Source organism: Microplitis demolitor, chromosome 3, assembly GCF_026212275.2.
Source record: "Microplitis demolitor isolate Queensland-Clemson2020A chromosome 3, iyMicDemo2.1a, whole genome shotgun sequence".
NCBI lineage: Eukaryota > Metazoa > Arthropoda > Insecta > Hymenoptera > Braconidae > Microplitis > Microplitis demolitor.
The window spans coordinates 17,585,870-17,606,965 of NC_068547.1; the positions used below are offsets into that span (position 1 = coordinate 17,585,870).

The window sequence follows — 21,096 nt, forward strand, 5'->3', positions numbered from 1 at the left end:
GGTTGCCGCTTACAAAATAGCATAGATGATTATTTGCTGAATAGACTTGCTAAAGGTATAACTATATTAGTAACTTTAACAAGTCAATTTATCAAATAATAGGCATATATATTATTTTGTAAGAGTCAACAAATAAAACGCTACATTAGTCTATTTATATTGCTTGAATTTATGTTTATTGCTATTTGATCAATTAGCGTGTAACAAAAATTTTAGTACATAATTTCGCTAACATATGTAATAGCATAAATGACTGATTTTTTATCAGCTGTGATAATTAATTTTTTAGGCTGCTTTTATATTTATAAATTTACTTTTTATAATTGCCGTGATAATTATTTCAAACCTTAACGAATTAGAGTAAAATTTTGTACATACATTTTTTAAAGCAATACCTCGGTCGAGAACGATCATGGGTTCAATCAATTGAATAATTCAGGAATGATAATTCCTTAAAAATTAATATATCGACAATAGTACATACGCATCTTAAAAAGAACGTAGAACACTATGACTCAAAATATTATCACCTGAAAGTGAGGATGACAAAAACGCGAGTTGTCATATCCTACTCTCCTTTCTGCAGGGAAATAATGGATATTTATTCTATACTTACATATACAGAAAAAAAGAATTTCTTGGCGCAAGGAATATTTTGTATTATGAATTGAAGACAAAAATTTTTCTTGGCTCAAGAATTTTTTTCTCGCTTAAAAATTTTTTTTCTTGTTGCAAGAAAATTTTTTCTCACCCCAAAAAAATTTTTGTTTTCACTTTATAATACAAAAGATTTCTTGGGTCAAGTAAAAATTTTCTTAAAACAAAAAAAAATTTTTGCGCTAAAAAATCCTTTTTTTCTGTGTATGTTTCTACAGTAAAAATCCTTATGTCGTCATAAGAATAATCCTTGTGTAAAAATAAATAAAATACCTATATTTTATAAATATTATTACTATGTTGACGTAGTAAAAATTCTTATAATAACATAGAAGTAATTTTATGTTACATGGTTATTTTTACAATGTCAGTATCGAAATAATCTATCTCAATATAGAAATAATTTCTATTTTTTCTCCCGTTTATAGTAGAAAAAACTTTGAAAGATCCCAAGAATTTTTTTTTTGGCTAATATGACCACACGTTAAATGAGGGAGGATTCGGAAGGATCAGGGAAAATGAAACAAGTCTAAAAAATTTTTGGTGTGAAAATGGTCTCCGAGAACTTTCCCTGGTTGAAAATACTGATTGAAAAGAATTGAGAAGCGGCCACTTCATGCAAATTGTATATCTATATATACAAACAAAAGAACTGAAATTATTGAAAAGAACTCAAATTTCATTATTTTTAATTCTTTTCAATCAATATTTTTAAACAGGGTTAAGCGGTCTGCTCTGTGTGAATTGACGGTGTAAAATTTTCTATCACTCCGTTCAGTGTTTTTACATCAAATATTGTCCGATAGTATAATCTGTTGTTGCAACTCTAATAGATTCATTATTATTATTATTGTTGTAAATTATTCTAACATAAAAACCAGAAGTTTTAAATAAAAACTCATACATTTGCACCAATGTGAACGTTTTAATTCACACGGTTTCAAATTTAACACCGTACGTCGTGTAATTTTTACACCGCGGGCTCAAAATTTTTTACAGAGCAGGAAAGAAAGTTCAATTAAAATAAAAACTTATAAAATTTAATTTAGAATCTCAGGCTAAAAAAAATATAGATCTTTTTTGATTTTTTAAATAGTAGGAACGCTGTAATTAAAAATAATTGTTTGCGGTAGATTCAATCCATAATATTTCTTTACGAAATGATCTCAAAAAATATTTTAATTTATGAATTATTTGAAAAGTAAATTCTGGACAAATGTGTAAAAAGAAACCTATTTATTTGTTTGCACTGTTACCAGGTAAAATTTTTGAAGACAATTTCTTTTATAAAGTTTGTAATAATAATTTACCGTGACAATTTATATTTTAATTAACCAAAAATAATAAAAGTGTCATCAAGAACATTAATATTTACCTAAAATACTGTAAACTTGACATTCGTGTGATAAAATTTAAACGTGGCCTATATTACATATTATTTAATAATTTAAAAATTATTAAATTAATGGACGTTGACTAGCAGACTTTAAATCATTGAGTTTTTATTATTCTGGTTTTCAATTTTTATGTAAGATACTTCTGCTTACGTTAATAGATAAACAACAAAATATATTTACAGATAACATATTGAGTTAAATATTCTATTATAAAATTATATTTGATAAGCTCACATTTTTATTGAGTGACGCTAGACATTCAGTTGTGTGCTTATAAATAAGAAGATAAGTTAAATTTTATGGACTATTCGTTCGATCGCTCAGAGTATCACACAAAATATATAAAACTTTGACTCCAATTAACATAATTGTTTTTTTTCCAAATTTGAAAGATAATTAGATTTTAAATAATTATGAATTTAAAAAATATTTATTGTATTTTATTATTATTCATATCGAGTTTTGTAATGAGATCAAAGGCAGCTCGACCTTTTAGTATGTATTTGCACGGTGGCGGATATGCCCGAGGTTTTGGAAAAAGATCTGTAGCTGACGATATTTTTAAGGTAAAAAATTTGAATTTTTTTTAAACTTTCGTAAAATCAATAAAAATTTTTTTTTAGTCATGATTGCATTAAAAAAATTATTTTGGTGTTTTTTTTTTTTTTTTTTTTACAGAAATAGTTATTAGAAAACCAACACTGAAATGTTTAGAATTGTGGATACACATAACGAAATAAAATCATATTTAAAAATGTCATATTAATTCATAAATTTACAAATATGATATAATATAATTATATGTAAAATATATCTAATAAAATACTTTGTTTACTAAATAACAAGTAGTAATAATTCATTAAAATTTGACACAAAAAAGTCATAACGAATGTCATAATAAAAATGGAAATTTAAATTCATAAATGAACAGTTTTGAATAAATTTAAGAGAAATGACTAATCACAATAAAAAAAAAAAATGCTTTTAGAAATAATAAAAAATTTATCAATTATTGTTATTAATTTAACGGTAAGAATTTCGTGAGTGATTTTGAATCGCATACTCTTCCAAATAAATTTTAAAAAATTCCAGTAATAATTAAACTAATCCTGTAGATATATGAATTGTAAAGTTACGATATTTAAGATGTTTTAAATATTAATGATAAATTGTGACCTTGATTATGTTAGAAAACAAACGCGCATATCAATTGTGACATGAACACTACCGATATTTCGATTGTATTTACTTACGGATGAATAACAAAAAATAATTTAAATATTTATTTCACATTAAATTTAAGACTTGTTTATAAAAACATCCGAAACTAGTAATTGATTATAGTCAATGACTTATGATGTTTAAATACTGGAAAAATATTGACCAAAAATTTTTAAATGTACTGAGATGAATAATTTGTAAATTCAAATAAATCATTTTTTTGTGGGTAATTTTTTAAATTAAGAAAATATTTACTGGATCAACTGTATGTTTGTGTAATTTAAATAAATTTATCTAAGCAAATATGATAATATTTACTTGCAACGGCAATTTATTTTTCTTTGTATCCCCGTCTGGGTCAAAAATGAAACTTGATTCAGACTCGCTTCACCTTATGTTGTTTTGAAGTTATCAATTCGCTGATGATTTTCTGCTAAGATCTCGACTTTTTCGACTTGAATTAAATTTTTGTCAACTTTCAGAGCTGTTTTTCATCTTAGTTTCAACTTATTCGTAGTTTTTTATCTCACAGAACAGGAGACATTCGCCTTGTTGACTTCTTCGAATTGTAATGTACGTCGAATAAATCTAAGCCAAGTCGATTTCGACTTGGTTTAGGCTTTTTCGTCTTAAACCGTGACTAAGCAAGTCATTTAAGTCTAAATCAAGACGAAAACTCAATGCATTTCATATTTCCGTAAAAAAAGTCAAGTTTCTTGTGAAAAACGGTTCTAAATTTCGATTTGGCAAACCAAGTAGGCAATAAAACTTGATTTAAAGTTTTATTCTTGTCCCGGACCTAGAGCTCAAATCAAACCCTTTGCATTAGAGGAGTGCGTAGAAAAAATATAGTGTTTTCAAAATCAACTTACATAAACTTTGATAATATTTTCAAATCGTGTAACTATAAAACATTTATAACATAAATTCGATCAAAAATACGAAATATTTTATCGAAATATAAATTAACTTACAAAAATTTATTTGAGTTAACTCATAGAAATAATTGTTTACGATTATTTATAATAAAAGTCATCGCACGTTGTCGCAATATCAATGAATTATATTTTCTTGCTAGTTCTAATAACGATAATACATTTTCAAGAGCTAATTTATTACTCAAAATAACTCCACAAACATCTTTTAATTTTGTTATACGGGTGTTAGCCGCTGCTTCGAATAGCTTTAAAGCAATTCGATAATCATAATGAGCTTTCTCTAATTTGCCGTAATATAAAAACGTCAGCATTTCATACACAACATTAACATCAACGTCTTGAAGATCGATGAATTGTTCTTTAGATGATCCGTTTGATTCAGACGTCGCTATCATGTCAGCAAAAACTGGACTCTGAGAAGCCAAAACAATTTTATGGGCATGAAATTCTGTGTCATCAACTTTGATAATAATATCACTAAAATCCAATGTATTTAAATATCGCTGCATGTCTTCAAAGATTTTTGGCGCAAGCAATTCATCAACAAATCCATACCAAATTATCGAACAACTAATTTTGATACGATATTCATGGCTGTCTGGTGTTGTTAAAATACATAAATTCCATGTATTTTTTTGGCAATCATCACAACCAGAAGGAATTGGAATTTTGTCAAATATAATAACATCTTTCCACTCAGATATATCTTTTATAATTGGCGGTATATCTGCTATTTTAAGTTCAATTGTTGCAATTGCCAATTTAGTGAATGTTTTTATTATTTTTACTTTAATTAAATTACTATTATTATTTATTTCAGCGGTCATACAAAAATTTAATCCAGGTGATGATTTTATTTCAAATAAATTTGAAGTAAGTTGTTTATTTTTTCTGTTTATTTGAACTGTCCAATCATAATTATATTCATTACTTTCTATCACTGATTGATTATCTGGCATCATCCTCGATTATTATAATTTTTTAATAATTGTATAATTAATCTTCACTATAAATCTGTGAAAACACTTTTGTAATTAATTATAATTATAAATTAAATATTAATAGAAAAATAAAAAATCAAATGCTTACGTTTAAAAAATTATCAAAGTTGATTTCTTGTAATTTTGTCCTTTGATGACCAAGGAAATTTATTACCCCTGTGTTAAACTGCAAAATGTGAGAAAGAAAATGAAATAATTATATTTTTATGAGCGATGTAAGTTTACTTCTTAAAATATCGCAACTGAGTATGTATACTATTTAGCATTGAGTGTAATTTTAAAGTTGAGTTATCTGTACGATAACTGAATATCCGGTAAGATTGCGTGTTTTGTATACTAAACTTTTCATTTACGTTGAAAATTGGCTAAATATGACGGATTTACTTTCAGACCCGTTCAATTAATGTTTGAGAGAAATAATCTTGTTAGAAGACTCGTTTGTTGTTATCTGTAATTGTTGAGTATGTGACTATGTATGTTATCAAAGTATTGATCCGACAATATTTTTAAACTTAATTGACGATGTCAGTTGATAATTTCTATTAGCAATAATAACATTACTAATAATCGATATTTATTGACCTTTAAATTAATTTATAGAATTTTACTTTTTTTTTATTTCTCGAAAAAATGAAAATTTTTTAAGTAAAACGTAAAATTTTAAGTAATTTTCGACAATATTTTTCAGTAATATCTATTTTTTTTTGTTGGGATTAATTTATAAATTTCGAATTTGTAAATATTTATAAAAACTGTACTTGCTATAATGAAAAATATTTTTGAATAATATAAAATTTTTAAATTTAAATAATTATCAAGCTTCTAATGACATGAGAGATTTTCATCTTATGCTGTACTTTGTAAAACGTGTGTGGAGTAAAACTGATAACATTACTTATTGTTATTTAAGAATGTTATGACTTCACTTGAGTATGTTATTATTTTTGAGAAGTATAACTTTAAACATAATTGTGAAAAAAAACTGTTGTTAATGTTGTCGATTTATGAATAAATTTATTTATTCATTTAATTTTAAATGTTTACTTTAATTATTTAAACTAATATTTAAAAGCTACAATTTTTCGATTTTTTAATTATATTGTAAATTTTAATACAGGTTGACTTCAAAGTGAAATTTCTTTTTCAGTAGGTCTTCAGAAAAATTATTTAAAAATTTTTCTGGAAATGCAATTATAAGAAATTAAAGGGAAAAATTGTTTTGATTTAAAGAAGTTAAGAACTTTAAAGCCGATGTTCTACACTGTTTTAAATTTGGAAATTCACCATAAGTATTTAATACAAAAATTAATTTTATCGATTATTACAAAATTTTTAGTTTAATTTTTAAACTCAACTTACCTTAATTAATTAATTATAGTTCTTCTATAATTCTAAAAATATGATAAAAATAACAAAATATAATTTGAAAATATGAGAACCGATTTGCAAGAATGTATACTAGAGAATGACAAGAAAGCAAGCTCTGCGTCATGTTAAAACTCTCAGCGAATGTCGGAATAAACTAAAAGAAAAAAAAATCTTTGGTCAAACTAAGTATGCAAGTGTAATAAACCAACAAATGAATTTTGCTCTGCGTACATTAACAAAAAAAATTTTTAACATAAAGCATCAGCATTTAAATAACTTTAAATTACCTGTTTATCAAATTGATTTCTTATTGAGATCAAATTAATCACACTGTAAAAAATTGGCATAGTGAACGTGGAGTAAATCCAGAAGGAATGCGGATAGCTATTGATTCATTTAATCCCCTTGAAGTGAAATTCATTCCCAAGAGAAGTTAATTTTTATGTGAAATCTCCAAATCGGAATAAACGCGGATTTAAATAAAATTCAGATCATTCTGCTGAAAAAACAAATTCCCTACTTACTCCGTATATATGCGGAGTGATTTTTTTTCAAGACTTTAAAACTCTGAGTGACGGAAAGAATTCGAATTAAAATAAGATCCGTAATCACGCCCAATTTTTTACAAGAAGATATTTTCTATACCAGTCTGATTATTTTTAATGATATTCTATCGTCTTTTTCTTTAATCAACTTTAAAATTTCGATGAATAAGGACAACTTAAATACGGATCTAAATTCACATATTTATATTATCATAAAGATATAAATTTTTTATAAATTGTTCGTACAAGAAATCCGTTCTGTTTAAGTACAAAGCTAGTCTTTATGTAATGTTATCGCTCAAACATTGAGGATACATAAAGACTTTTTTTTTTTTTTTAGAAATAAAACAACAAAAAATATCTAATTAATGAATTATTTAAAATTTATTTGTACATATGTCCATATATTTGTATTTATATTTATACATATGTATATAAATTTTTATGGTCCAAATACAGATAATAATTGGAACATATGGCGCTCGAAGGTTTGTCTTGCAGTAACGGGCTGTAGTTCCGTGTCTCTAATCTGTCTCAAAGAATTGTCTTGCAGTCACGGGACGATATACTTTCTTACTTTCATACTTTTACGATTAAATTTAATTAATTAATGGTTAGTTATATAAAATTCTGAGCAAAATGACATCTAATAATATGCCGCATAATTCTTTGATTTTTCAAAGTAACATTAAATTATTTCAATCGTTTAATTGAAAAAATTTCGAAAAATATTTTTCAATAGTCTTTTTATGGATACTTCAGTTTAAAAATTTTGTAATTTTATTATATATTGTCATTAATTTTTTTTTTTTTTAACTTTAAAGAGTAGGTTTTTTTATTTTACTTCTAATTCATATTTTATATTTTTTCGAGCATAGAAAGTAAAAAAATATTTTTTTCTTTCTTTCATAAAAATAAATTGTAAAAGCAATGAAAAAATTATTGTTTTCAAATTAACAACTATGTAGTTTTATTTTTCTACACTTGTTATATTTTCGATATTTTTTATTCCAATATTCACCGTTACTTCACTTCAAGGTATTAAACGTGGAGAATTCTCGGAACAAAATCATAAAAAATCTGACCATAAAATTAACTTCAAACTTATATAGACGACAAAAGAACTACAAGTATTTAAATTGAGCAACATTATTGCCCATTCATGTACTACGTCATAAACATAATACTTTATACAGTCAAGTGACTTTAATTAGGCATAAATAAATTAAACTAATATGAAAAAGTTATTCTTGCGAGTGTTGAAAAGTCTAAAAATATAACTTCTTTAAAAAATAATTTTTCCACTCTTAATCTACAATCCCTATCGACTTCGTACTATTCAGTGTGTTTAGTATATTTTAAATTTAATTGTGTATCAAATGATTAACTTATCGACATGTTTTAATTTTTATCATCATCAAACTTTAATGTGTCAAATATTCTTTCTCATCCGTCCTGAAGTTTGTTGATTTTGATAAATTGTGATATCATAGAATATGAATACCTAAAAATATTTTTATTATTTTCATCTAATTTTCTTTTTTAATTGTTTTTTCTAAAATTTTTCAACAATAATGAAAGACAAAAAAAAAAAAAACAAATCAAATTTTCAGGAGCTATTGGAGATGAGTTGTTTACACTATTGATAAAAAAAAAATCAGCACAGGGTTACAGTTACAATGGACGAACACGACCAGTAAATGATCATTATTTAATTTTTTTCCACACATCATTTTGATTTTAATTACAATTACAAGAAGAAAATACTTAATTGATGTCTGATTGACTGTTTTTAGGATTTCAATTCCAAGTGAGTTAAATCATTTTATACTAAAAGATTTTAAAAACTGATCGTTTATTCACTAGTTAATTATTTTCATACTGGCTCAGTTACTCTATAATCTCAAAATATTCAAAAATTTTAATATCAGTAATTAGTATTTAGTAACTAGTAATAAACAAATAAAAAATCACTTTTTCATACGAAATTTAATTGTACCCAAGTAGCACACGTGGCTTTATGAAGTCTAGCAGTTTTGAGACTGTTCTTTGACTTATCGATAAGACACCAATATGATGACAAAATAATGAGAAATTTATTTTACCGAAAAAATATCCGCCTAAAAAACGACGCAGTTGACGACAAAAAGAAAATTACAAATCCTTGTCAAATAAGTCATCATCTAAACGATTTTTAAATTGAAATGACTTTTTTTAGGACAGAAAAAAAAAATATCCTATGATTCCTAGGACCAACATTTGTATGTCGTATTTATATAAAAATAAATGGCTTTGAAAAAACAAAAAATTAGTCTTGTCCTTTTAAAAGACGTCTTTATGACATATTAAAGTTGTCTATGCTTTGGGTATCTCACTATCGCGAGAACTTAAAATACTGAATTAATGATTGAAAAAATAATTGAAACCTTCCTAACTATTATTTAGTTCTAAATCTATTAATTACAATAACTTTCCATTTATTTAACTTTAAATTTCAATATAAGACTGCAGTCTATGTGCAGTGTAAAGAAACAACGTCGGAATTTTAAATTTAAATAATTTTCCCGCGCTTTTATGTTGTCATGGCGATTCAAAATGGCGGAAAATAAAATCCAGCCTGTGTTTATTTACTCACAGTGTTATGAATAATTGTAAATAAAGTGCAAAAATGTATTATTCAATGAAATAATTTTTTTTTAATGAATTTTTAAGTTTAATAATAATTTATCTGGACTATTTTTACTTTTAGATATATTTTTAATACTTTTAGAAATATTTTTAATACCAAAACAATGAAGTTTTTGTGACATAACCTATCATTTTTAAATTGCAATAAATTATTACTTACAATAATAAAAATTACATAATAGATAATTAATAATTAGCAATTGTAAGTAAATTAATTAAAAATTACACGAAAAAAAAATAAAATATGCAGCCACTGATGGCAACGATGTCAAATTTACAAGACAAGTGCAATCTCCAGCAAACATCTCCAAGAAAAAAAGAAATAAATTCCCCTATTGTAGCTAATGACAGACCAGGTATTTCTGTTTTCCATAAATCTCCAGATCCACGTTTCCATGAAGGAATTGGAAGATCCCGGATTATGATTGACAGAACGCAGTACATTGAGCAGTGGCTCCAAACTCATAAAAATATTCAAAGAAATAAACCAAATTCAAATTGTTCATCACCATCATCAGCATCATCATCAGTCGTCTATGAATCACCACCTCAGCTGATAAAATATTCAAAAAAAAATCAACGATCACCTCTCAAGGATTGCAATCAATTAAAAAGATTCAAACCAAATGACAATGAGAAAGTGCGTTCTAGTTGTCGGCTACGTTATTCACCAGTTAAATTAATAAAATCCAAAGAAAATCAACATGTCAACAGTAAAATTTGCCATAGTCCTACCGCTGATTCACCAAAAAAATTATCTAAGCCCAGGGAAAAAAATATTGTTGATCAATATCAAGATAATTTAATTATCGAAACCTGTTTATCGCCAATCAATGAAATAATCGAAACCTGTTTATCACCAATCAATGAAATTATTGATGAAAGTCCGTCAATTGAAATAGTCGACGTTAATTCACCAGCACCTTCGTCGATATTTTTAGAATCTATCCATAGTATGGAGTGTAATTCACAGCAAATAGATGAGATACAGTCACTATCATCACCGATAATCATCAATCAACATATTGATGAGGGTGATGACAGCGAACATGATGATGATATTATGAATGTGACGATACACAGTGACAGCAATAAAACAATCAGTGATATTATTGGTAATTTAGATGGATCTCTAATTAATATTGATGATATTCAATCAGAACATTCTCAGGGTAAGTTGGATAATTCTATTGACTCGGACGCAACTTTTTATTCGGAAGTTGAAAATGCTAATCGTACAGTTATCATTAATGAAGTGATTGATTGTGATGATAAATCGAACGGTGGTGATGAACGTTATACTAAAGTTGTGATAGATGATGATGGTGATGATGATGATAGTGATGACGATAAGACTTTTGAAAATGAATTATCAATTAGCGAAGTAACTTCACAATCTGTTACAAATATTGATAATACGCCGAAAGATAATTACAGTATTTTGAATGGTGACTTGTCGGAGAAAGAAATAATTATTGAGGATAAATCTGTTGAAGAAATAAGTCAAGTATCTTCACAGAAAATTTCTCAAGACCTAACACCACCTCAGACCTTAAATCGCAATAGTTCGATAGATACTACGGACAACATTATCAGCACGGGAACTTCACCTCCATCGAAACAATCGTTGAGCGTTGAACGCTGTGATACTATTATTAATGCTGTTGTTAAAAAGAAAAAGAAACCTAAAAAGTATGTAGATTTTTTTACTATTAATACGGTATCCACGGATAAAAAAAATGATCCTGAAAGTAACAGACAATCCAAAATTTTAGGATTTTTTTACGACAAATCGATTACAAAAAAAAAAAAAAAAAAACTGAAAATATGCGCATGTAGAAAATTTAAAAAACTATAGGTGCAATTTTTTAAAACATTTTTTTTTATAATTTATCGCTTATAAAAAAATCCAAAAATTATCAGATATCGGCTAACTTCAGTATCATGTAAAAAAAAAGGTTGATAGTGTTGACTATTTTAAACTTCAAAACGTGACACAATGACAAACTTCTTGAAACTTCGGAAAATACAAAGAAAATCTATTTACTTAATACTATGAATTAACGTCTTTAAAATCTTTTGCAAACTTTTTTCAGTGAAAAATATGTTCATAAAAAGCTGATTCTTTTTTTTGACATATCTTAATAATAATAGAAAATTCAATGATATTTTCTGGAATTTTCAAAAGTTTGAAAAACGTTCAAAAAAGTCCATGGTCGTGTCACGTTTTAAAGTTTCGAATAGTCAACGCTCTTTCAACCATTCTTCAACAACTTTTTTTTTTTACGCATAGAGCAAACTTGTTTTGTTTCTATTTCTTATAGAAAATGTATAAAATGCTAATAACATTTGTTTAAATTTATTTTTTATAAGAAATTGAATCAATGAATAGATAGTTTTAGCTTTATTTCAAGCTTTCAATGTCTAGAGAAATTTATGAATAAAAATTTTTATTGTAAAGTTGTTTAAAAGAAAAAATTCAAATTGCAAAAACTTATTTTTTTGATTTTGATAAACTATTTGAAAAAATTAATCAAAAATCGGCTGCATTATTTTTACAAAAAGTTACAAAATAATTTTATAAGAGACTTGAAATTTTTTTTTGACTTGATGTGTTTGATATTTTATAATATTCTTTATCGAAACTATTATTTTTTTAGTATAAAAGTATCAAAATCTCGCTTATCAAAAATTATTTTTTTAAAAAGTTTAAAAATAAGACAGTAAATATTGTCTATGAAATAAAAAAAATAATTTATATGTTATTTTATATCAAGAATTCTTTTCTTTAGTTAAAAAAATTATTCTATAAGTTTGAAGTGTAAATAGCTTCATCTTTAGGAGCATTGATTGATAAAGTTATTAATTAATAACTATGGAAAATATTTATCTATATTAATAAATTAATTATTTTTTTTCAGAGGATCATTGGTCGAGAGATTACAAACACTTATCGCAAGAAAAATATCTTCGATACGTATATGGCGACATCAAATGTCTCAAGATCATTTAAAAACAAATTCACCGTGTGTTATTGTTCAAATTAATAAATATATTTGGCAATACAGCAGATTCATTATTAGCGGAAAAATACTTAACGATGATAGCAATTTAATTGATAAATACGTCAAAGAAAATTCTCTATTACCTTCAGATAAAAATATCAGTAACGGTTGTATTAATGGTTTAAATTCATCTAAATCAATTAAACTTTTACTGGTTCCAGAAATTGTTGGTAAAATAAATTTTGATAATAAGAATATTATTAAAATATATCCGCCGTGGGATATCATTGATCCAAACGAAGTACTGCTCAATATTTTTTATTTTATTGTTACTGTAGATCCTAATGTTACTAATGATAGTCACCATGATGAAAATGATGATTTTAAATCAGTTGAGGAATTTAACTGTCCATGTTTAACAAACAAAAAACTTGCGGCAAACTGTAGCGTTAAGTTTAGTAATTCGAAACCTAATTTTATGCAATGTTTATTTTCTAATTAAGATATTTTTTATTTTGTTAATTGTATTTATTATTTGTTATTATTGCTGTTTCGATAAATTTACGAGATGTATTAAAATATTAATTTAATTATAATAATTTTTAAAAATTATAAAGATGTAAATTTAAATTTAATGAAAGTTATGTACGATAATACAAAAATAAAATTGTAATTTTAATAATATTTAATAAATGGACATAAATAAGTATATTAAATTATGAATTAATGAAATTTGTTTAGAGATTAATAGATTTTTAATGATTACAGTTTGTTATTTAAATTCTGTTTAAAAATTAAGCTTAAAAAAGTCGAATTCTATTAAAAAGAGGGAGGGAGTCATAATCATACTAAAATTAGCTGACGTCTAATAACGTCTTTGATTATTTTTAAAATGATAGATTTAAAAAATATATATATATTTCAGAAAATTGCACCTGTAGTTTTTTTAATTTTCTGTATGTGCACATTTTCAGTTTTTTTTTTTAAATTGAGTTGTTAAAAAAACCAATCCGGAAATTGTGAATTGTTTGCTAACTTCAAGATCATATTTAAGTTTAAACAATGAGTATCAGAATAAATATCTTAGATTATTTATCGTTTTATGAGTGTTAATGTAGCTGACAATTGTCAATTTTTTAAATTTGAAATTAGTGAATTGAATTTGATTCGAACAAAATTATAAAAATGCACACTTATAGAATTTGAAAATCAGTATGTGCATTTATTTTTATTTTTGTATCTGTAATTTGTTTATTTGTAATTCAAACTTTGTCTCATATTTGCTACATTCACACTCATGTTTTTATGAATGTGAATGGAACTGACAATTGACAATTTTGTGAATTCTGAATAAATAAATAATATGTAAGTGGAATAAAAATTAAAAAGTGCATATTTAGTGTAATTCCGATAAGCGCTGTGAGCAGCTATTGCGTATATTTGAAGAATAAATTATTGGAAATAGGAGAAAACTAAAAACCGTAAGTTAAAATAAAATGGCGGCAGAATATGATAGAAAAATAATTTTAAAAAATTAAAAAAAAAACACTCGAGTGTTTGAACAAACCTTAGTAGAGAAATAATATGCAGAAGGGTATCCTAATACACTTGGAGATTTAATTTAAATTGCTCCAAGTGTATAGCCGCTAAAAAAACGTCACTTAACTGCTATTTCCCACCAGACGATGCCAGATGATTTTGCTCAGGAATTTGAAAGTTAGCATCAGCAATCCGCAACACGTTACACTAGCACTGAACACTCAACACTTAACGACACCACAGACACTTTGCAAAATTTAAATTGTACAAACACTGCACATTTTAATTAAACAATGACTATTAGCAATAAATTTCATGGATAGTTCCCCGAATTAACTGCAATACTGTGTTGTGATTCAAACGTAAAGAAAGATCTGAACTACTACTGCCATTGGAGATGATACTGACTGCCGCTATTAGACCGCTAGTTGATACAGAGCGATCGATTTCGCGATTCACCGACCTCTCCCACTTTAGCAAACGTGAACGTTGAATATAGCGACGCGCAGTCGCACCAACTTGGCGCGAAATTTAAAAATTGAAATTTAATAAGGGTGCGTCGCATTATTCCGAATCGCCAAAATGCCGAATGAAACTCTTACCATCAGAAAATGCGGTAAAAAAGTTCTCAAGTAAGACAATAGGAGCTCCCTTAAGTTGGCGAGGAGAATTCGATTTTTGGCAAATTTTTTTTAGCAATAAGTTTGTTCGTCGATTGTTCGTCAATGTTTGCTATAAATAATTATTTGTTCGTTTTTTATTTTTTTTTAAAATAAATTTTTAAAAATTTATTCGAAGTTAGCGGTGACTATACTCATTTTCTATCTTTTTAAATTTTTTTTCCATTTATCTTGATTTGTTTGTTAATACCCCACCAAAAATAGCGTTTGTTTGTTTGTTTTTATATTTATAATTAATTATTAAAATTTTAATTATGCCCGTTGATCTACTAGTAGTTGTGCGCATGCGCAAGTGTCTGCTCTAGATTTAAAATTTTTTATTGTTTTCATTATTATTTATGTTTTAATTAAATTAGTAATCTTATCAAGTATTTATCAAATCCTGTTGATCATATTTTAACTTGCTAGATGATTTAGGGAACCGCTGGACATAAATAGCTTGAAAAATAGTGAAAATTGCTTGAAAATCATGATGACAATTGACTTTGTATATCTATAACAGAGTAAAACATTAGTGTAAAGAAAAAGTAAAAAATTTAACATACATAAAAAAAAAAATACGGAAACCCGCCTGACGCAATTGTTCGCAGTCGTGATTGACTAGACAAAGTGTATTCGCGTTTCTTATTTTTTTACCGTAGGATAGATTTAAAAAAAAAAAAAAAAAATAGCAAAAGCACGTACCCGAGCGTCAACTCGAACCAGAGCTACATGGGTTTGCAGTCTGGTCTTTGTATCAACTCGGATAACAACACTTGTGATGATGAAACTTTTATTTTTTGTACGCACTCTGAGTCCAACTTAAATTTAAATTCCTAAATACTATAGTAACGGAGAATTTGAATTATTCATTAGCATACATATAAAAGTAATATTCAATATATGAAATTCTTCATAGCAATTTTCTTTATATTAAAAAATTTATAAATATTCAACTACATTTTAGGTTATGTATTATTGAATATATATAAAAAAAATTATGATTATTTAGTGTACAGACTGATGAGTTATAAAAAAGAAAACGTACATAAAATAAAAATTTTTGTCATTAACAATAATAAACAATTCATTTTTACGTCAAAATTTATTGATGTAAAATATAGTATATAATTTAAAAAAAAATTGTGTATACATAAATTCAATTGATGATTATTTCTAGAGTAAATATTTAGTAAACATGCGTTACATGGATGGTATTTAAATATTCGTAGTGAATATACTAGTACAATTAATTGATCACGGTTTAAATTACAATGAAAATATATAAATATTATCTAATAAATTCTTTAAATATATATTCAGATATTTTGTTTCCTACACAATTAGTATCATATATTCTCTCATTAGGTAATTAAAAATTATTTATAGTATTTTATATTTCAAGAAAAATTAATTTTCTTCATAAACATTTTATACAATTGGTCGAAATATTCATTAAAAAATAGGTAATATACAAATGGTAATATATTTATATATATTATTAATATTAATTGACACGTTAATTATTTAGTTAAAAATTACTGATTAGATTCTAACAGTTTAATTTCGTCTAAAATATCATTTTTTTTGGCTATTTTATCAACTATTTCTTTGTCAGGATTTTTTAAATCCCCGCTTTTTATTTTGCTCTCAAGCTGATCGATTTCGCGTATTTTTTTGCGGAGATTTTTCAAACGTTTCATGCTATCACTTAGCAGGGATGTCGTATCGATATGCGATGAGTTTGACGGCTGTGATTTTGGCGGTGATTTACTGCTATTACTGACTGGCTTTTGTGCTGATTTGTTGTTTGTTTTTTTGTTATCAATAGTACTAACGTTATTAGTTAGATCAGTTACTGACATTTTCTCAACTTCATCAGCTAACGCATTTGTACTTTTATTTTTTGATTTCTTTTTCTTTTTCTTTGTTTCATTCACGATAACCATACCAGGTATTATTCGTTTTTGATCGGCTTCAACTTTGGCTTTATGTGCTGCTACATATTCTGCAGACATACCTACTGGATACGATAATTTATTCTTTTGAAATTGTTTTCCCAAACTTTCGTATCTATAACAAAAATATTAAAAATTATTATCATTATTTATAAATTAAACTATAATCATATTTTAAATTAAAACACCTATCAAATAATATTTTTAATCATGTATAATAAATTTTTAATGTCTCCTTCTATACTAATTAATTTCTCTGAACAAATTATATATAAATTTTTTATCAGATCTAAGATACAATAAACTATTTATCGATACAAAAAGACTTTCAAAATTACCAGGAAATTTTAAAAAATTTCAAAAGAAAAAATAGTTTATTATACAAAATATAAATGATCTTTAAGTTAGCAGACAATTAACATTTTTTAATTTAACATTTTCCTGATTTTTTTTTTTTGATAATTTAATTAAAAAAAAATATGCACGTGTAGAAGATTAAAAAAATTATAGGTGCAATTTTCTGAAATAGGTTTTTTTTTTAATTTATCGTTTTTAAACAAATCCAAAAGTTATTAGACATCAGCTGATTTCAGTATCATAAATATAATGAGTGTGGATGTAGCAGATATGAGACAAATTTTAAATTAAAAATAAACGAACTAAGCAATTAAAGATATAAAAATTATAAAATGCACATATAGATTTTTAATTTCTATAAATGCGGATTTTGTAAATTTTTTCGATTTACATTTCATTAATTCAAAGTAAGGGACCCAGAACCCGATCAGGGAACTAGTATTCGATTACTCATGTATTTGTATATTTATATTTACTAAATTTTACTAAATATATTCATACAAATACATGGAGTGATCAACTACTAGTTCTCTGATAGGGTACTAGGTCTTTTACCTCATTTCAAAATTAAACAAATTGACAACTGTTGGTTACATTCATACTAATTTAAAGTAAGCGATACAAAAGTTTTCTGAATTTTCTACTCGTGCATATTTTGAGTTTTTTTTTTTTTGTTATGGATTTATTGGAAAAAAAATCAAAAAACTATTAATTGTCTGTTAGCTTCAAGACGATTTAATATATTACTTAAATTTATAAAATTATTTGAATCACTATTTGACTATATTGTGAGAATTTTAATAGCAAAATAAATTATTCGTGGATTAATTTACTAGGAAACTATTATTTATATATAAAATTTAGAAAATGCTTACAAAGGTACTTCTTCTTGAGGAACATATCCATCTCTAACACGTCTAGGTTTTCTCCAAGTACCATCAGGACGTTGACTAGCAGGAATAAAAGTTCCACCTTTAAATAAAAATAAATTTAATTATTACTTAATTAATTACTAAATACCAGTTATTAAATAACAACTACAATTATTAATATATAAATTAAAATATAAGTACGGTATTGAAGCACAAGCTATTATTACTAAAAGTTGTTTATACTCAGCGGTACAGGTTATAAATATTATTTATATTATTTACTATAGTTAACTTACAAGACAAATGAAAAATAAATTACCTTGATCATCCTTGATATATGAGGATGCCATTGCTATTAAATAAGTAGATACTCGATAAAAGTTTAATTGATGTTTTATTAAAATAAATACTCAAAAGATTTATGGAGCTAGTCTACTGCGCACGACGCACGTTCGCCATCCAATTTAATTAGCTAATGATTGACGATTGATGATGACCATTGATGACTGCTTGGTCTGTTTGCTGTTGGTTGGCTGGAAAAATAATTGATGACTTTTTTGAGGCAGCCGACAACCATCACAGTGTCATCTATTATGAGTATTTTGAATTCTACAGCTCATTGGGAATTGAGAATAAGCTTGCAGCGTTTGCTCATTGTCTTGTCGGTTCGGCCATTAAAGGCTGAGCCGTAGCAAATGCACATCAGCCAGATGAACTTGTTGTTTTTTTTTGCGCGAGATTTCCCGAATTCAAATTCATGTTAAGTTTGAAAAATTCAGAAAAATAGTTATCTAGCTATGAAAAGTAGCTGTAGCCACGATTTTTGGTCATTTTCACCACCTAGGGACCTTGTGTCTATAAATATTTCGTATAATTTACTTTATTTAAATTTTTTTGCCGCCATTATGAACAGACATATTGACTACAGTCGATAATAGTTAGCTTTCCGATAAATACCGACTACAAGTAACCTACAGCTGAAAATATAAAGCGCGCTAAATTTAAATTCAAATTTTTTTTTTTGTTTTTTCTCTGAAAAATTTAAATATTTTATATTTGATTCTAAAATGAGATATTTAATATCTCTTAAGATATTCAACAATAATTCGAAATGAAAATGATAATAATTAACATATACCTAAATGGATCGTTAACGAGTTGATAAAGTTAATCACACGTGAATAAATTTACTCGTAACTTGGCATACTAATTAGTTGAATATTTATACACGTAATATATCAATGCATATAATATTGTCACACAACAATTAACACAAACATTAAAACCACGTTCTGTGTCATGGACAATATATTGTATTTACTGAAACGGAAGTGGATCAACAACACAATCGGAATCGGAAGTAATTTTAGTTTGTACCTACGGACTATGCTATTCATTGTTTTTTTTTTCTCTCTTCCTCTACATACACAAACAGCCACCTCTACACATGTACTTACCTTTACACATATATACTTATGAAATGAAAAACTTTTGTCATTGAAAGTTTTATATAAATGTAATTCTAAAAAAGACAGTTATTTTACCATTACCACTTCATAATAAAGGTAGTAGTTTAAATTAACTTTAACTTTGGGAATATCGTTCATGAAATAACATTGATTCAGTCTGCATTACGTTTCTGTCACCTCGAGATATGTTTCACTTTTCGCTTCGTATATTTGTTGAAGTGGTAAATTAATAACGAATTATTATTATTATTTATGCATATGTTTTCATTGCTATTATTATTATTATTAACATTATAATACTATTATCACTAGATATTATAATTTTGATAATTTAGTGAGCAACTTGAATTCATTAATTGTGTGATTGGATTATACGTTTATTTAATACATATTTAAGTATTTTTATTCAAGTGTTTAATACAGGTAATTAATTTATTGTTCATAATACGTAATTAAAAATATTTATAAAAAAAATTTAATTAATTAATATAAGTTTTGATTAAATGTTGTTAGAGTTTACATGTTTCACACTTAAAACGTGATAAAAAAGTTATTTCTGGAATTTAGCTAGGTGAGTGTACAACAAAATGAATCTGGTGCATTCTCTTGAAAATTCCTGAATTCAGGGGTTTTAGAGCGTTGGGGAGGAAAGGAAATGGCAGTGCTTTGCTTGGGTTTTACGAATATACTATGCGCTATCTACCATTCGTTTTCTCGGTAAATTCAACGTATTACACATTTATATATATATATTCGTGAGCACGAGGAAACTGAGGTGTCGTGATTAAACTCCGGGCACACCAGTGGGGTATTAAGCCCGGAAGATTGATTTCCAAGAGGATTCACCAGGAGTGCCTAGAAGAAATGTATATGTGAGAAAGGGAAAATGGGGTATAGTAGTTGAGATAAACGAGAACAAAGAGATCGAGATAAGAGGGTGAGAGAAAGAGAAGTTGTGAAAACATTATATCTAGTGGAGTATACTATATAGGCTTTTATTACTTTTTTTTTAACAAATACCAATGGATTCACATCAATGTGTAAGAGATCGAAAGTAGCGTTATTTATGTTTTCCTCTCGGTATCGTGAAGATAGATGTCCAGAGCTGGTGAAAAAGAAGAATTTAAAAATAATCGATTGAAAATAACATTAGGTTGGAAAATAAATTTAAAATAGACGAGAATTTTAAAAATAGACATAGGGTAAAAGATTCTTTAAAATTTCAATAAATTTTATAAAAGCAACTTTTTTTTGTAAATTTTATTTTCTTTTTTAGATCCTTTTTATTATTAGCGATGTTTTGGTAATGAATAGGTAACAATTTTAATGATTTTTACTGGAGAATATTGAAAAGTCCAATTTTTTCTTGAAAGTTTGCATTGATATTTTAGTAAATAAACACGGAGAAAAATGGGCTTAAGA

At 26.2% G+C, this 21,096-nt stretch overlaps 3 protein-coding genes across 3 annotated transcripts; 1 reads left to right on the top strand and 2 right to left on the bottom strand.

Annotated features, from left to right (window-relative positions):
* Positions 1 to 3,023: 3,023 nt before the first annotated feature.
* Positions 3,024 to 7,240, bottom strand: LOC103572326 (protein maternal effect lethal 26). Its single transcript, XM_014441154.2, has 4 exons — positions 6,870 to 7,240; positions 6,574 to 6,736; positions 5,303 to 5,380; positions 3,024 to 5,227 (listed from the first exon to the last, which is right to left on the bottom strand). Exon 4 carries the CDS (start codon positions 5,173 to 5,175, stop codon positions 4,270 to 4,272), a length of 906 nt encoding a protein of 301 aa, XP_014296640.1. The 5' UTR covers positions 5,176 to 5,227; positions 5,303 to 5,380; positions 6,574 to 6,736; positions 6,870 to 7,240; the 3' UTR covers positions 3,024 to 4,269.
* A 2,514-nt stretch (positions 7,241 to 9,754) lies between these two features.
* LOC103572335 (uncharacterized) lies at positions 9,755 to 13,504 on the top strand. The gene is made up of 2 exons (XM_008550888.3): positions 9,755 to 11,507; positions 12,737 to 13,504. The coding sequence occupies exons 1-2, from the start codon at positions 10,060 to 10,062 to the stop codon at positions 13,320 to 13,322; spliced, it is 2,034 nt and encodes a 677-aa protein (XP_008549110.2). The 5' UTR covers positions 9,755 to 10,059; the 3' UTR covers positions 13,323 to 13,504.
* A 2,725-nt stretch (positions 13,505 to 16,229) lies between these two features.
* LOC103572342 (partner of Y14 and mago) lies at positions 16,230 to 18,727 on the bottom strand. The gene is made up of 3 exons (XM_008550900.2): positions 18,525 to 18,727; positions 18,209 to 18,305; positions 16,230 to 17,091 (listed from the first exon to the last, which is right to left on the bottom strand). The coding sequence occupies exons 1-3, from the start codon at positions 18,553 to 18,555 to the stop codon at positions 16,557 to 16,559; spliced, it is 663 nt and encodes a 220-aa protein (XP_008549122.1). The 5' UTR covers positions 18,556 to 18,727; the 3' UTR covers positions 16,230 to 16,556.
* Positions 18,728 to 21,096: the final 2,369 nt, after the last annotated feature.

Bases quoted from the DNA above. Each gene is read 5' to 3' on its own strand.
- LOC103572335 (XM_008550888.3), top strand. From the start codon at position 10,060: ATGCAGCCACTGATGGCAACGATGTCAAATTTACAAGACAAGTGCAAT. The intron at 11,508-12,736 runs GTATGTAGATTT...ATTTTTTTTCAG, and splicing joins AAGAAAAAGAAACCTAAAAA to AGGATCATTGGTCGAGAGAT.
- LOC103572326 (XM_014441154.2), bottom strand. From the start codon at position 5,175: ATGATGCCAGATAATCAATCAGTGATAGAAAGTAATGAATATAATTAT.
- LOC103572342 (XM_008550900.2), bottom strand. From the start codon at position 18,555: ATGGCATCCTCATATATCAAGGATGATCAAG. The intron at 18,306-18,524 runs GTAATTTATTTT...TTTTATTTAAAG, and splicing joins ATATATCAAGGATGATCAAG to GTGGAACTTTTATTCCTGCT. The intron at 17,092-18,208 runs GTAAGCATTTTC...TTTTTGTTATAG, and splicing joins CCTCAAGAAGAAGTACCTTT to ATACGAAAGTTTGGGAAAAC.